Source organism: Pyrgilauda ruficollis, unplaced genomic scaffold (assembly GCF_017590135.1).
Source record: "Pyrgilauda ruficollis isolate IOZ18807 unplaced genomic scaffold, ASM1759013v1 scaffold134, whole genome shotgun sequence".
NCBI lineage: Eukaryota > Metazoa > Chordata > Aves > Passeriformes > Passeridae > Pyrgilauda > Pyrgilauda ruficollis.
In genome coordinates this window covers 565,845-582,121 of record NW_024511877.1, presented here as the reverse complement: position 1 = coordinate 582,121, position 16,277 = coordinate 565,845, and the positions used below count along the sequence as shown (strand labels likewise).

Genomic DNA, 16,277 nt, shown 5'->3' with positions numbered 1-16,277 from the left:
TAACTCAAGCAATAAGCTAATTACATCATTTGAGTCTGAAATGACTTGAAGCTGTAGTTCAGGTTCCTTGCTAAGATAAATTTCTGACATTAACCATCGATCATGGGCTTATCTGCGTGACAGTGATCCTTCCTAAATATGACAGGAGCAGACAGGAAGAACATGCTGAGACCTGGACTGTAGGCAATGCCTTCTTCTGGCATTGCTTGTGGGATTTCTTCTTCCTGCAGTAATGAGACTGGAACTACCGGGCAGCATCTCTGTAATATGGGTTTGATTTTTCAAGTAATGCTGTGGAATAGCACCATTATTTTTTTCCACAGATTTTCAGAAAGGTGAGTTGTTAAATTTAGCATGGACAGGAGATCTGAATTTCTCATGGTGTCTTTTTGCCCCCAGAGACAAATTAACAAAAGCATTAGTAAGAATGATGCTTGGCAATGGGGAATTGCTGAGCTGTAAGGCACTTACAGATTTGACAAGATGTGATTTAGCTGTGCTGCTTAATACATCTGGAAGGTATATTGCCTCGAAATATTTAATGTATTTGTAATTAATTTTATAGCTGTTGGCCTAATTTGATTTAACAGTAGAAAGAAAGCAGTTTAAACTATTTCTTTTGGAATATACATTCCTTAAAAATCATTCAAATTTCTAAGAACTGTTTTTCCAAAGCTCTTTCAAAACCCTTTGTATCTGAGTGCCAGGTACAGGGGTAAATCTGCGCTGGCATCTGAACAGAGTCACTCACACCTACGACCTTTACAAGTGTTCTTTGGTACTCACACTGCCCCTGAAAGTACATCATTAACATTGTTTGTGTGCTCAAAGGTTTTCTAAGTTCTTGCTGCTTCTAATTAAATTATCATTATTTTTCTTTTGGCCTTCTTTTTTTCTTCCTTCACATGTACTTGACCCTCACACAGCTTTCACAAAGGAGGACATGGAGAGGTTGAGTTCCACCCACCACTCCTCCTCTTCCATTGCTTCTTCATCCCACTGGTCACCACCCTTGCCGTGCCCCAGAGGCCGCTCCTGCTGCCAGTGCCTGCTGAGGAGTCTGATCACACTCTACCTCTTCATCTTTGTTTGTTCATATGTTGTGTTTCTTTCCATCAATTCAGCGGGCAAGTCCATGAGAAATGCAAACTCAGAGAGTCAATCGCTTGAGTCTGAGCTCTCCCACTCCACTCCTTCCTCTGTACTATGTAAGTTGAGAGACTCATCTGTCAGATGATCTCCTTTGTCTCTCCTCTTCCCTCCCCACCATCTGACAGAAGCTCAAAAAAGGTCCATTTCTGTGATCTACCTGATCTAGGAATGACCTGTGCTTAGCCTTTACAAAAGTAAAATTTTTAGGTATTTTTTTCTTGTTATTAATTGTAAAAAATATTTTCATCAGCTGTAACTGCAGGATAAATATGTCTGTATTCCAGACAGCTGTATCTTGCAGGAGTAATCTTTGCACTAGTTTTCAACTTAGGGAGAGAGATTTGCCTCACCTCTTGCTCGGATCCCGCATAGGGCCTCAGCATTAATTACCTGTTACATTTATTATATTAAGTTCCTTTCTTGAGCATCCCCACTGATAAATCAGCCTTGAAGCTGCTGTGGCAGGTGTTAACTTGCAGCATTGATAGGACAACTGGGAAATGTCCTCTTCTGCTCAGGAGATCTCTGATTTTTGGTGACCAACTGGCAGTAAAGGAAGTCTCCAGTGTTAAAATATGAGAGGGGAAAGGCATATTGTAGATTGGTAGAATGTAAAAGACCTGGGTAGAGCATTTCTTGTTTGTAAATGAACTCAGAAATTCTTGAGAAATTCCTTGGAGGGGCAAAACCTTGTGAGTTGAAACAGGGAATGGCTTCCTGGGAGTGAGAGTTCTGCTTGCCAGATCCTGATCCTGCAGCCAGTGTGTGTCCTGCAGGACAGTTGCACTGGTGCTAAGAATGGGAATTTGCACAGATAAAACTGAGATCCAGGCAGGCCCTTGGGAACATGGGCTGTGTGTTATTGGCCTGAACCTGATTTTAAACATGAGTGGAATTTCTGGTGGGGTCAGCTAGTGCAGGTGGGAGGAGCCAGTCCCAGGGGGATGGGCTGTCTGGTCACAGCTGCTGCCAGGTAATGCTGAAAGCCTGGCTTCATTTTGGGGGAGGAGCAGGATAGGCTCTATCAATGTACGGGTGAGTGTGTGTCAAACTAAAGTACAAATACTGCCAGCACAAACTGCCCAGAGCCAGGGAAAAGAGAGGCATTAACAGGAGATCTGGGCTGTGTAACACGGAGGGTTGGCACGTCAGTGCACGTGCCATAAGGCTTTATTCCATCCGTGGTGCATACCCACACAATATCCTTTACATGCCCAGCATTTCCAGATGTGAGTGCTGGCCATCTCACATGTCCAGTTTCTCTGAACTAGTTCAGTGATTAGACAGGAACACAGTTTAAATAAAAATAAACACAGCAGCAAAGCTTCTTAATGTCTCACTCATGAAGACTTCAGACACCATTTCTGGAGACAGTGGCCAGATTCCATGAAATTCTTGGGAAGCCATAGTGCAGTGTCTTGTAAGTGCAGCTTGGATCTGAGACTGTAGGTGATTTCTCATTAAAAAATAAACATTTGCCAACATTTAATATGCTGTATCAATATTAGTGTAATTTTTTAGTACAATCACATAAAGAGAGAGCATCTTTAGACATAATTGATTCCATATAAATAAAATATACTATGTATGGAATGTGACAAGCTACTTAACATTAATTGAAATAGACACGTGAATTTTGTTGGATCTGTTGGATCTGTGTTGGATCTGTGTTTTCACTGGAGTAGAAAAGCTCTAGGATAATTAGACACGTGAATTTTGTTGGATCTGTTGGATCTGTGTTGGATCTGTGTTGTCAGTACTGGAGTAGAAAAGCTCTAGGATAATATTTCACATATTTGCCTACATAGCTAAAGAATTTAAGTTTTTTTAGGGCAGTAGCAGGCTTACCAGTTTTCAGATAGGTGAGAGATACCAAATAACCCTGATAAAGTTCTGCAGATCATCCAACCATTTGATAATTGGATGAATCAGAGCAGTCTTTGGAATCGGCAGGCTCTAGGAAAAAGATGCACATGTGAGATGACAACTCAGATGCTTTAGTCCCTATCCAAGTTTAAGGTTCAGTGTGGGCTAAGAGATAAGCACTGGTGTTCTGTATGCTGAATCTTGATAAACTTCTTAAATGAGAACTCCCCTGGAGCATGCCTTGTCATCTGATGGTCTAGGTGGGTTTTATGTAGATGTGAGACCCAGTCAGTCATTTATTCATGCAGTCTGTTCTTTTATTTTCTTTTCAGAAATTATTTAGTTGGAAGCGGAGAATTTTCAAATATTGGTGTCACGAGAATCATTTGTAGGAACATTGTGTGATGTTCAGCAGTCCATGCTGTAAAGCTGAATGAAATCTGGTACATCCACACAGCCAGAAATTGTTATGCAACACAGGGTAAAATTTCTAGTATCTTCCTCTTTCTTTTCAGACTTTGGTTATTTCCAGAGGATAGAAATAACTTGACTGGCTGTGTGCTTTCCATCTAACTGGTGTTTGTTGGGACAATGTTCACATGGGAAGTGAAGCCAGGTTCCCCCTGCTCTGCCATTCCATTTTAGCAGGCCACTGTCACCTCAATAGCAACTGTCCTGTTTTAAAACAACAGCACAACAGGGAGGATTTGTCCCCCTGGATTTAACCCTCCTCCACAGTGTAGATGTCTGAGTTTGAGCTGGTTGTCTAGACTCTCTTCAGCCAATGCAAATAGGTCAGATGAGTCACACTTGTCTTAAAAATCTATTTTAGGATATGATGAATTGTGCCCTCAGAGTGCTGATTTCTCTCCCTTGACTGTAAGGGAGGGGAGTTGAGAGAACAAACTCACTTGTCTGTACTTATATGTGTCCAAAATGTTGTGAGATTAATCCAATCTGAGGTGTACAGAGATACGTAGTTTAAAGTACCCAGTTGAAAAGTTTTAAGGGTTTTTGCCTTGAGAAACAACATGTGAGCAAGTCAGAAGCAAAATCATTTTAATCATCTCCAAGTGTATGTGCAAATCTGGAGCAAGGTTACCTTGTTCTTCTGGGAAGGTGCTTCTCTGCTTAGGGATTGCAGTGCAGTGGTGACACAGGCAGGCATCTGGAGGGCTGATGGCAGGAGAAGGATGTTCCAATATCTGTGTGAAGCACAAAGTGGTTTAAATTACTGTTTTCACTGGCATCAGTTTTGAAAAAAAAGATGGGTAATATGGTGGCCAGTGAGTTACAAGGGCTCTTTTTTTTGTGTGTCAAAAAAACATGAAGTTTCAGGTGCAGATATTTCTGAAGGCATCACTTTCACATATCTGCAGCTCATTTTTATACTGCATGTTCTCTCTGCAATCAAAATATCAAAATACCAAAATATCTGTCATTTCTGTGTGATTCTTGTAGATTGGGTTTATAAATATTTCTTGGGGCTACAGGAGGGGAAGAAAAGCCAGACTTCCCTGCTGGAAAAACAGTTTTTGCTGCTATTTTGTACTTTTTTTTTCCTGTGATATTTGATTTCACTACCTGGGGAACTGCTCCTTGTAGGTTGAAAGTATTGATAGTGTTAGATGCTTTTTGCTTAAAAGGTGTTTCTCCTCATATTGCATTGTTTAGATCTTAGTGTTAATGATGGTCTTTAATTTAGAAAGATTATCGCTCACCCTGTAGCTGAGCAAGGAAAAGAGGTAGTGCAATATAACTAGAGATTAATGACTCATTTAAAGTTAACATACGTGCTTCAGCAATGCTGAAGAAAACATTTTAGCCACTGATTGGAAATGTTAGTGTTTGTTCTTTTTCTTATTTTTTTGTCTTTTTATAGCTCTTTTTCATAATATTTTTGTTTCAACTGCCTTTGTCTTAGTCATATACCTACTCACTTGCCAAAGTAGGGGGTTTATTTTTTTTTAGCTGCTAAACCCCTATTAATTACCTTAACTCCTTCACCCTGTGGGGGAAAAGGTGTTGTTTAAGGAACAGGTCCGTGGTCTTTTCTGCAATGTATTTACTTCCCCCATATTCTGAGCAAGAAATGTCAAAGCCATCATCTTCTCCACACAAGCTTGCTATGTCTGCAGTCTTTCCTTCTTGGTTTTCAGGAAAATGGCTCAGCACCTTTGACTTGTCAACAGTGTTCTTCCCTCACACCTTAGTTGTTTTAAAGACACCAGGTGTATTTTTGTTCAGTTATCCTTTGTGTACAGAGTACATATATTATGCTATGGAAAGCCACTGTCATATTCTAAAAAACTATAGGTGGGTCAAGGCTTCAGTTTTTGAACTGACTTTCACCACACTTTGTGGAAAAAGTAGCTGAACCAGTTTTATCAGAATCTCATTACAGCTGTCAGTTTTGTTTAGGAAGTTTAGTTGCTGTAGTTTTATTTAGGGAGTCCTGACTGCACATCAAATGAAAAGTATAATAGCATGAAATTGCCACTGTACATCAAACAGCATAATTGTCCTAGAATTCAATACAAGCCAAGTTTACTATTGGATAAAAAAATAAATAATGAAAAAGTCAAATGCAAATGGTGATTGTAAGTGACAGTTATCTGGCAGATGGGAACTGGCCAGATGCCTCTTCCCTAATGCCTTGTGTTGTCCTTGTGTAGTTTGGAGTGTGTATTTAGATGGAAAAAAAAAATTGGAGTGATCAAAGAGCACATGTTATGTGAAGTCCATCAAACTCAGAGTGAAAATTTGGTAATTTTCTTACCACTCTAAGAGGTGCCAATTATTTGTGTCAGTTGCTGTCTGCAATAGCAGGGCACTGTTCATACCAATACCATTTCACCTTAGTTTATGTCCAGTGCCCTTCCTGTTTCATCCTTTGCACTAAGGGGAAGTGCAAGGCTTTGACTTGATGCACGTGGCCACCAAGGCACAGCTGTATTTTCCTTCTGCTGCTCTCCAGTCTTCTTCCAATTCTCTACTTGCTATATATCTGTTTTCCCACCTTTTTTGTCTTCCTTACTTCCTTTCAGGTTAAACCTCTGCTTCAACAACAATGAAGCAGTAACACTTTTGGTCTCTGTAGTCGATCGGGCTCCCTGCACCCCCACAAATACCCACATGAGAAGGCATAAAAGCTAAAAACAATGAGGAGGAGGCTTGTGTAAAAGCACAGTGGCTCCTGAGTATTTGAGTTAGTCTTTGATGTCTGCTGTTATTTCACACTGCCTTGTTCTTGTATTGAGTAAGGGCTAGGAGCGAGGCAGAGAATTTTGCACGATAGAATAAATCATTTCTGGAGCTCCTGTCTCTGAGCTGTGCCCCACCTCTCCCTTTGGCTCACTGCCAGTGAAAGTGCATATCAGATCACTAAATAGGAAGAAATGTAATTTTCTAATAGGTGTAATTGCATGTCACTGAAAGGTGAGAGTAGCAATGTGGCTTTCATAATTTCATGTAATGCTTGTAATTTTGTTGGAAAACTGAGGACTGAGTTGAAAGGCAGATGATTTGGCAACATCTTCCTGTTCCTGACAAGTCTGCATTGGGAGCTGTGAAGTCTTTCCACAAGTGCTGACACCAGTGCTGGCGTTGGATGGTGATTGATTGGAGCCAGTGATAAGTGCTGTAATCTCCTTTGCTGGCCTCTGGAGCTTCCTCATGGATGTGTTTCACATTCCATGGATACATCTGCAGACACAGCTCCCCTGAGTGTTAGTACAGCCCAGACAAACTTTGCTGCAACCCCATTATGTAATATAAGGTGGCTTCTGTCAGAAAGCTTCATGAAAACATAAGTTCCACTGCAATTTCATTTTGGAGCTAAAACCAGGAAAACCAGCAATTTGGCCACAGAGTTCAATTTCTTCCTTCTGGGGTTGATGTGGAATTATATCTTGTGTATCTCAGCATCAAAGGTACTGTGGTAAAACTCTGCAAAAGCTTGAGTGATGTTAGTGGAAAAGGGAATATTGCCAACTTTCTTGAGCCAAGTGATGATAAATTATGTGTCCATGTGGTTTTGTGTGTGGAAACTGCAGTACCATTGTAGACATACTAATTGCTTATATCGTTATCCACTAACATGAGCTCATGATCATGTAGCAACTGATCAGAGATTTTTACCTCATTTCCCACTGATTTAATGGTCTGTAATTTCCTTGTCTCTGATTGAGATGTGTTACTGGGTTATTTAATCAAATCCTTTAGCTCAGCTATATGGATGTGAGATGTTGCGTGCAGAACTGGTAATTTCCTCACTGCACGAGGTCTGCTTCTTCTGGATCTCTTTTTGCCAGCCTTCTGTAAGAGTGCACCATTATTTCTGACTCAGCCATCCCACCACTTGGCTGGTGCTGGCAATGCCATGCCGTGTCCACACAGTCTGGCCCATGTTGTTTAAACTGATGATAATGGAGGCATTGCTGCTCTCTTCATTGAAAAGTCTTTGTTCTTTCCACAATCCTTGTGAAAAATGAGGCAATTCATACTTGAGGTGCTCCTAGCTGCAGTGCTAACAGTCAAGAGCTGCTCACAAAAAGCCTTGGTAGACCTTTATATCCATTTTTTTCACCATCACATTTTTCCTTGCTGGTTTCTTTTGGTCCTTTTCATCTGAATGCTTTAGGTGTGCACTAACGAGAAGGTTAACACCAGTGTCAGTTCTGAGCACAGCATTGGCAAGTTAATTTCTCTGTGTGCTCCCCAGCATTTTCTTTTGAAGAAGAATATGATTTCTCTCTGCACTTTTGGTTTTAACATTCCAGGCATGTTTTTGTTAATGGTCAAATCCATGTGTGGGAGTGTGCTGTACAACTCTTGTGTGCACAACAGAGCTACTCCAGCCAGATTGGCTGTAAAACAGTAATCAGCTTCCTTGAGTTTGGAGTCTAGAGTTGGGGCTTGGTTTGTTTTGCTTTTTAAACAGCACATCCTCCAGTGAAGGAAAGATAATTAGAAGTGTGATAGGGAAGTGGATTGATCTTGACGTGTGTTTAATTTCCTCGTGGATACAGGAGTGCACTGAAGGCAAATCAGTGTAAAGCAGCAATGTAACATCATGTCCTTTGGTTGTAGAAAGGAAGAGAGGTGGTGTTGTGCCAGCTGGGGAGTGACAGAATACCTGTCAGCTGTCACCTTCCACTTTGCCTTCCCCTGTAAGATTGGGTTTGTGTCTCTCCCCAGCTCGTAAGCAGGAGATTATCAAGGTGACTGAGCAGTTGATTGAAGCCATCAACAACGGGGACTTCGAAGCTTACACGTAAGCTCCTCCTTTGGAGGGAGTGAGGGAAGCTGGAGTATTTGACAATGTCTGTGTAAATGTGCATGTTTATATGTGAGTGCCTGTGCTTGGGGTTATATACTGTTGAAATGCCTTCCCAAATGCCCCCACAAAACACAAGATATGTGCATGGCTGCTTTTCCCTGCTTCACACACTACCAGTTTCAGAGGAGCTGCTAGTATAACTCCAGTGTAGTTAGAGGAAAATATTTAAATCTGCCTTACATAATGATGTGAGGCATAAAAAAATATCCCTTGCATTGCACAGCTGCCATTTTCATCGTCACAAGTAAAAATTCCTGCTTGTAGTAACACTGACTTGTGGGTCTTTTTTTGGTCCAAATGTGATTTATATGAAGTGTGGTCCACTTAAAGTAAACTGCCAAATTTACTAATTGAGCTGAAACCAGAGCTCCATTCCTGCTCCTCATATTGAGTTCTGTTCTTTTCCAGTGTGATGGCATGAATGTGAAATGTTCCTATCGAGCAGTTCACCTTCACCTTCCAGTGTGAAGGTGAAACATTCGATAGGAATGAAGGAAACTATTAAAAATGATCTCTCCAAAGCGGTCATCCCTAACCACGTGTGCTCATTGCAGAATTTCCTCTTTTCCATAGAAAAATCTGTGATCCAGGCCTTACGTCTTTCGAACCTGAAGCTTTGGGTAATCTGGTAGAAGGGATGGACTTCCACCGGTTTTACTTCGAAAATGGTAAATATTCCATTTTCACCTCCGAGTCTTCATCTGTTCCTTGTAGCTGCGTGTCTCTCATCTATTGAACTTTTTGGTTTGGGAGTTAGTTAATTGACTTGGGCAGGGGAAGGGAGTATTGTTTATTTCAGAGTTCTGCTATAGGTGTTTTTCCATCTGCCTCTGCTCCGCTCATTCACACATCACAGGGCATCTCAAAGGACAGAGGAGAGTTTCAGGTATTTGGAACTAAAAAGTCAAAGAAAAGGAGTTAAGAGCTGAATTATTTTAACTGAAAATACTGGGTACAATGTCATTAGACATAACAGGGAAACTGAAATGTTGGGAAACTCCTGGTGGTGCCCTCCACTTTATTTAATCCATATATGTACATGGATTAAACATATTTGCTTATTAAACAGTGTATAGTAAGTGATTGTGCTCATTCTATGAAGTATTTTAGTTGTAGGTGTGGTTATCATAAAACCCTGGTTATGATTTTGTATCTGCTAAGCCCGAGATTTTAGTGTGTAAAACAGTTTGGCATGAGTTCTTATGGCTTACCCGGAGCAAATGTGGTTTCTCCTGTGCGTACCCCCGTGTGCGTGTGTGTCTCGTAGCTCTGTCCAAAAGCAACAAGCCCATCCACACGATCATCCTGAACCCTCACGTGCACCTGGTGGGCGAGGACGCGGCGTGCATCGCGTACATCCGCCTGACGCAGTACATGGACGGCAGCGGCATGCCAAAGACTATGCAGTCCGAGGAGACGCGCGTGTGGCACCGGCGCGACGGCAAGTGGCAGAACGTGCACTTCCACCGCTCGGGCTCGCCCACCGTACCCATCAAGTAAGGAACAGCCCCGCCACCAGCTCACACCACGTAGTCCAATAGCTGCTTTGGGCCTTAAAAACTGCGAGCCGTCCTCTGGTAGTGTCACTTTTTGTGGTTGTTCATTATGTGTTATACCCACTGCTGTGCGTAGTGTTGGTGAGAAGATTTCTAAAATAACGCGCTTTTTTGGTTGTTGTTTTCTACTGTGATGCCCACCGATCCAGCTCGCTCCCTGAAGTGACAGCTTGAAGAGCAGGAAAGTGTTTTAATGTAGAGAAAGCTTGATAGAAGTCACACAAAACAGGATTAGAAAACCTGGAATACAATTGCCTGAAAACCTGGGAAAATAAAAAGCAGTAGGATACATGGAGCTGTCAGAGCTAACCAGAAAGTTTCAAGTAAAATGTGTCACTCTTGGGAAAAACGTCAGTTTGACTAATACTTAGTGTGATTTCCAGCCACCTCTACTTTCCCAGACCTAGGTATGTTCTCTGCAAGTTGGGTTTGAGCCAGTTCACACATTTACCTTGTAAATTGAGCCATCCCGGTCCCTCTCACGTTCTTATCTCTTTCCCCACACTCTCTGTGTGTAACTGCTGAGTATTCCTTGTTGGGCAGTTCTGACATCCCCATGGGACAGCCTCGCCTCTCTCCTGTCAGCATTTCTCTCTGCTGTTCATCCAGGCCCTGCCACACCCTCAGGGTCAGGCAGTGAGCGAGTTCCTTGAGCCACCTTGTCACCAGGGTTAATGACAGCACACTTGGGCTTGCAATAACAAAATAAAGAGTCACGGCTTGCTCAGGAGGTTCTGCTCAGGCCATTGGCTTCTCTTCTTCTTCAACAGCCTCTGCTAATGAGCCCAAACCTCAGTGACTTGTGGTTTCCCAAATAGGCAGCACTGGTGCAGGCCTGGCTTTGTGCAGTTGTGAGCCCTCTGTATAGGATACAATTCCATTTGTGTCAGGTGTCTTAAGGTGGACAGTGGCTGAATTTCCTGGCATGGATGGTAAGGGCTTAGATTCCATCTTTTGAACCATCATGTCTCATATTTTACTCCTTGCAACACTGATATGAAATAATACTTGACAAAGTAAGAAATAAGGTAGAATGAAGTGTTAAACTTCCATGGTTATGATTTTGTATTATTTTATTATTTAGGAAAAATTATATTTTATTACTTAGTGATAACTGTTTTCTTTCAAAATGTGAAACCAATGGGAACAGGAGCCACATGTCCTTTGTTTCTCTCATTCCAGCAGCACTGCCAGTGTTTCAACAGATAGTATTCAAAGAGCATTTACTCTTCCTTGAAATGCAGGTTTAGGTAAATCTTTGAGATTTTCATAAAGGAGTGTTTGTCAAGGGATCTGAGCTGGGTGTGTGTAGGGCCAGAAAACCCAAGTGAAGCAGGTTCACCTGGCCCACTGCACCCTGAACAGTCAGTGTTTACAGTACAATGACCTAAGTGGGCTAGAGAATCATTTAATCTTTTCCTCTGATTTTTTTTTCCCACCTTTGTCTTTTTGGGAAGGTACTGCTGGAGGTCCTTTGCATCTGCTTGTGCTCTCTAATAAAGATAAGAGTTTCTGGGACCGCCAAGGGTGGAAGGAGAATAAAAATCACCATGGAGTAATTTTTTTGCAGTTGCAGGGTGGTTAATGTATTGGTGAATCTTTTGAGCCAGTGGGGTCAGACAGTGGAGATTTCAGGATTGTGAGGGGTGTCCAAGCTTAAGGAGTCACAGAGGAGCCTTAGAGCCAGACTGAGGCTTAAGGGGAGATTCCCTGAGTTAGCAACGTTAGCCCTGTGTGTGTAGCACTGGCAACAATATCACATAAATCCCATACCTAGCTCTCATCTTGATTTCAGGGGAGGTTTTTGGACTTGCTCCTAGCACTGTTCCAAAATGTCATCGGTCTGATGGTTAGGGGCCTTGCTTTCCATTGTGAAATTTGGTCATCTTCAGTGTATCCTTGGTTCTTCCATGTCATCGTTGTTCTCCTGCACTGGAGTTGGTGTCTGTGTGCAGACATGAAGTGGTTTGTAGGAAGGCTGATCGGATCGTTCCCACCTTCTACTTCCGTAGGGTAAACAGCCAGCGCTACCTCAGATGGCTTTGTCTCATAGGATCTCCATTTTCCTATTGCCTTATCTCCTTACTGTCTTTTTTTGTTTGAGGTTTGCCTTTCCATTAGCTTGGCTTCTTCTGAAATGCTCTGTCCAGTTGTGGTCAGGGCTTTATTTAATTCCCCAACATCTTCTCCCTGCTCTGTTCTCGCACGATTTTTGCACTTTTCTCATCTGCAGTGCATCTGAGACAGCCACCTATTTATCCTCAACTCTCATTTCCAGCCAGTCGGTACATAGAAACTTTCACAGAGCTTAGCACTTCCTATTATTCCCTGTAATATTTTTGGATTACCCAGCCCTCAAGGTTGTTTGGTTCTCCTTGCACAATGCTCCTGTTTTCTTTTCTTTTTATAGTGCCTTCCACCTAAGTGTCAGTATGCTACATGAGATGAGTCCTACTGCTCGTGCTCAGCACTAGGGAGTCTCCTCTAGGCTGGTAACTCCCTTTGGAGTTACATGGTCATTCTTTCTTTATTCCCCATCTTCTAAAATCTGACTGGGAGATTCCCATGTAGCACCAAGCTAGACCCATCTTCTTCTATAACCCGTCCTGAACATTTTTACACTGTCTCATATTTCACCTTTGCTTTTCCCAGGCAGAGCAGCAATAACTCCATTTTGGAAAACTAAAGGAACTTAATTAGCTTATTCTTCCAGGTCCTTTATTTGAAATGTATACAGTCTACAGCTACTTATTTAATTATTACCAATGCACAGTAGTTAATAATGGTGTTTCCATAATAAAGTATTTTACACATCATGTCTGAGGATGAATTTCAAATCTAATTAAGTTGCAACAACGATTATAGCTGTGATCTGCTAGACATGGTATCCTAGATGGTGTGAAACCAGTTGCTGCAAGCAGAGTAGTTTCCTTGTTTTCAGGAAGGAGTGTGCATAAATCTTAAGGACAGAACTGAGCTCTTTGGTAGCTATAGGTATAGGGAAATGTTTCCTTGTGGCAGAGAACCTACTTGAAAAAGGATATGAGCACAAATATGTGTTTAGTTTAGAAATAAATTTTTTATTTATAAAAAACAAAAAAATTTTGACGGTTTTGCTGTGAGTGAGATGGGACAAACTTGGGTTTCTGTCTCGTCCATGGTTTCTCCCTTAGTGATAGGAGTGACGGTAGGAAATTGTTCTCTGTATCCATGTTTTTAGGGACCTGTGCTGATGTGTTTCTGCAGAGCTGTCTGCTTGTCCTCAGAGACTGTACTGCCCAATATGGGCAGTCAAAGGGCTGCTGGGCCTAAAAGTGACTCCCTAACCTAACTTCAACCTCAACGAGGCTTATGTTCCCTCCCTGGTCACTGCTCACACCTTCTTGTACTTTGCTAAGTGCAGTGCCAGAGAGCAGGAATGCAGAGTAAAGAGTTTGTTCTGTGTTTGTGCAGTGCCTAGCGCAGAGGGATCCCACCACGGCTCCAGCCCCTAGATGCTACGGTAATACAAATGGTGCTACAACCTCAGTTAGCTACATACTTGCTTGCAGCTCCTTTCCCTTCCTTCTCTCTCTGCATACGGCTCTGGCATGTCTTGCATGTGAATGACACCTGATTCTTCATTGTCACATTGTCCAGTCTTTGTACAAGGGCCTCAGTCCATGGCAGTGCCTGTGATGTCCATGCTGAGGAAGTTAAGTTACACCCAGAGATTCACGGCTGAATTATACTCTCCCTCCCTTAAGGAATCCCTTAAGACACTTTGGCTTCCTGCCTCAGTTTTCTTTTTTATTTTCACAGCCTCTCTGGCATCCTATAAAGATGGAAAATGTCTGTCAAGTGGTTTGAAAAATAAAAGGATGCTTTTCCTGAGTGGAGTTTTTTTCCCCTGTATCTCATGTTTAGTGATCTTAACAAGATGGGTTTTTTTCAATAGCATTGGCTAACACTTGAGCATGTGTTGTTATCTGGTGGTGATGTTACCTCAGTAATGGAAATCTGTTTGTTTTTTTTTCTCCTTCCTCCTAGCTAAAAATATCAGCGGTGCCGCTCTTGCATTTTCTGTACCCAACGCACCTGGTTGATTACCATCTTGGCCATCCCGTTCTCTTCATGCATGTTTCTGAGTGCATGAAGTTGTGAAGGTTCTTCATGTAACACATTTGTGATGCACCACGTTGCTGTATATTCCATCTGTACACTGTTAACATTTCAATGAAGGTGATGTTCCATGCAAATAGAGAATAACAAGGTGTAAAAGACAAAAAAGAGATATTGGATGGACAGCAGTAGACACACGATACATTTGTCACTTGCTCCATTTATGCCAAGTTTTGACAGACAACTTTAAAATCTTAACGCGTTTATTAAAAAAAAAAAGAAAAAAAAAGAAAAAGTATATTTTACCTTCTTTTTTTAAGAACTGTTTTTTGACTCCTCCTTTTCTCCTGAGTCCCAGGATTTTGCTTTGGTTCTGGTAGGAATGGTTAGGATTTCCGCTGGCAGCTCCATTACTGTAAAACAGATTTTTATCCTAGATGGACAAAATCACTGATAAATGGGGAAGTGTTAATATCTTGGCTTTGGACCAGCTGCAGCCTTCTTAGTTTATTAGTCGATGTAAACTGGAAAAATCTCCTCATTTGCTGGCCTGGCCACTCCAGAATTAAGTGTCAGTGTTCTGGTGAGTCAGCAGCTTCCGTTTTCCTTTTGAGTCCTTTTCGCTTTCTTATTTTGCTCAACTGAACGATTCTGTTGGATGATTAAGCAAAATTAAAAATTGTAAGGAACTAAGTGATAATTGAGAGACAGTTTTTGAGGATTAAAATGGAAGGAAAGAGAAAGATATTTATCGCTTTTAGGATGTACTGTAAATTTTTTAAGGAGGCTTTAAAAATATAATATGTGGGTTAATGTATAGACCAGTTGTGTGGATAATATACTTAAGAAATATTAGGCCTTAAAGCGAAGTATGAAGAGTTTACTTACATTACACTGCTGCTGTTGCTGCTCTGGAAATGAATTACGGAGACACCGGTTTTCCGTGGGACCCTAACACTTTACCACAGGTTTGTGTGTCCCCCTCTTGCCCTCAATCCGCTCCCCTGGCAGCATTCAGTAATGCTGCTGGGTTTGTCCCAGCTCCAGGCTGAGGGAGGAACGCTGTGCTGGCAGCATGGAGCACAAACTTTGCAACAGGGACTAGTTCTCCTTCCCTCACCTTGCTGTAAAAATACACCCGCGCAGGAATTTCAGTTTCTTCCCTCCCGCAGTTCCAGGGAAGTCCAGGCTGGGCTGCTCCTGTTCTCCCGTGGTTCTGTTAGCAGCAGGCTCCTGCTCCCTGCAGCGCTGTACAGTGCATGGTATCTGAGTCAGTGTCCTTTTCAGCCCTCCAAAATTTACAACTCGGCAGCCAGAACTTTTTAAAATGGGAAAGCTTCCTAATTTGTATCATTTCACCTTTCTGTGTTGATTACTAATCAGAAGCAGTTCTTAAACATGTTGATGTTGTTACTAGTGGATGTATGGTAGATGGACTTAAGCTTCTCTGATAATTACTACATGATTTTAAACAATATATATTTAAAGTAAGCATCTACAATAAATGTGTTGAGCCATATTAACCTGCCAATGGGATCTGTGAAAAAAGTAATGGCCTCATTTTTTTCTCATTAATTTCTTCTCCTTTTTTTTCTCTTTTTTTTCTTTTTTTTCCTTTTTTTTTTTTTTTTTTTTGTGAAGCGGCTATAAGTGGCATAACTGTATTTAAAATTAACAAATTAGGTGTAGGGTGTTTTTTTATACTTCTAACATAGCATGTGGTGTTGATGTATTACTGTAGACCAAGTTTGTCTTCCACACCAAGACGTGAGGAACTTGTGATTTGTTCTCTCCACCACGACTGAATTACACACTTCTGTCATTTTGGAACACTGCAGTTTACCATGGGACACAGTGTACATATTTCTTGCCATAATGGTAAATGATTGATATATTTAAGGATTAATAAATTTGTGATTTCTGCTGACATTGTGCTTGTGTTTTAATTTCCCAATTGCTTGTGATTTTTGCAGTGGAAAATATGTAGCGTCTGTTTGAATTAAGACACCAGAGGCACAGATGCACTTCCTTAGGAGCTGAATTTTCGGTTTGAAAATACAAGTGTTTGCTGTTGTGGTTTTTCCTTTGGTTGGTTCCTGAGTGCCTTTCCTGGGGCTGATGGCACACTGCTGGTGCTCTGCTTTGGTGGTGGACTCTGCACATACCTTGTGCTCGTAGGGCCATATTTAGAAATGTTTTAGGTAGTTCCAACATTTCTGTTGCTGCCTTGCTGTATTTCATATATGTACACTCAGCCTGTA

At 41.6% G+C, this 16,277-nt stretch overlaps 1 protein-coding gene across 18 annotated transcripts in view; it reads left to right on the top strand.

Annotated features, from left to right (window-relative positions):
- The window catches only part of CAMK2D (calcium/calmodulin dependent protein kinase II delta), a 121,198-nt gene extending 105,255 nt beyond the window's left edge, over nucleotides 1-15,943 (top strand). For 8 of the 18 annotated variants that reach the window (XM_041459353.1, XM_041459354.1, XM_041459359.1 and 5 more), the window contains 6 exons: nucleotides 1,125-1,208; nucleotides 8,218-8,293; nucleotides 8,933-9,027; nucleotides 9,627-9,855; nucleotides 13,369-13,417; nucleotides 13,945-15,943. In XM_041459353.1, coding sequence (XP_041315287.1) covers nucleotides 1,125-1,208; nucleotides 8,218-8,293; nucleotides 8,933-9,027; nucleotides 9,627-9,855; nucleotides 13,369-13,375 — 491 coding nt within the window. In that variant the 3' untranslated portion in view covers nucleotides 13,376-13,417; nucleotides 13,945-15,943. Of the gene's footprint in view, nucleotides 1-1,124; nucleotides 1,209-8,217; nucleotides 8,294-8,932; nucleotides 9,028-9,626; nucleotides 9,860-13,368; nucleotides 13,418-13,944 lie in introns of those variants that run through there. The other 10 variants (XM_041459368.1, XM_041459364.1, XM_041459371.1 and 7 more) reach the window with 3 other exon arrangements.
- Nucleotides 15,944-16,277: the final 334 nt, after the last annotated feature.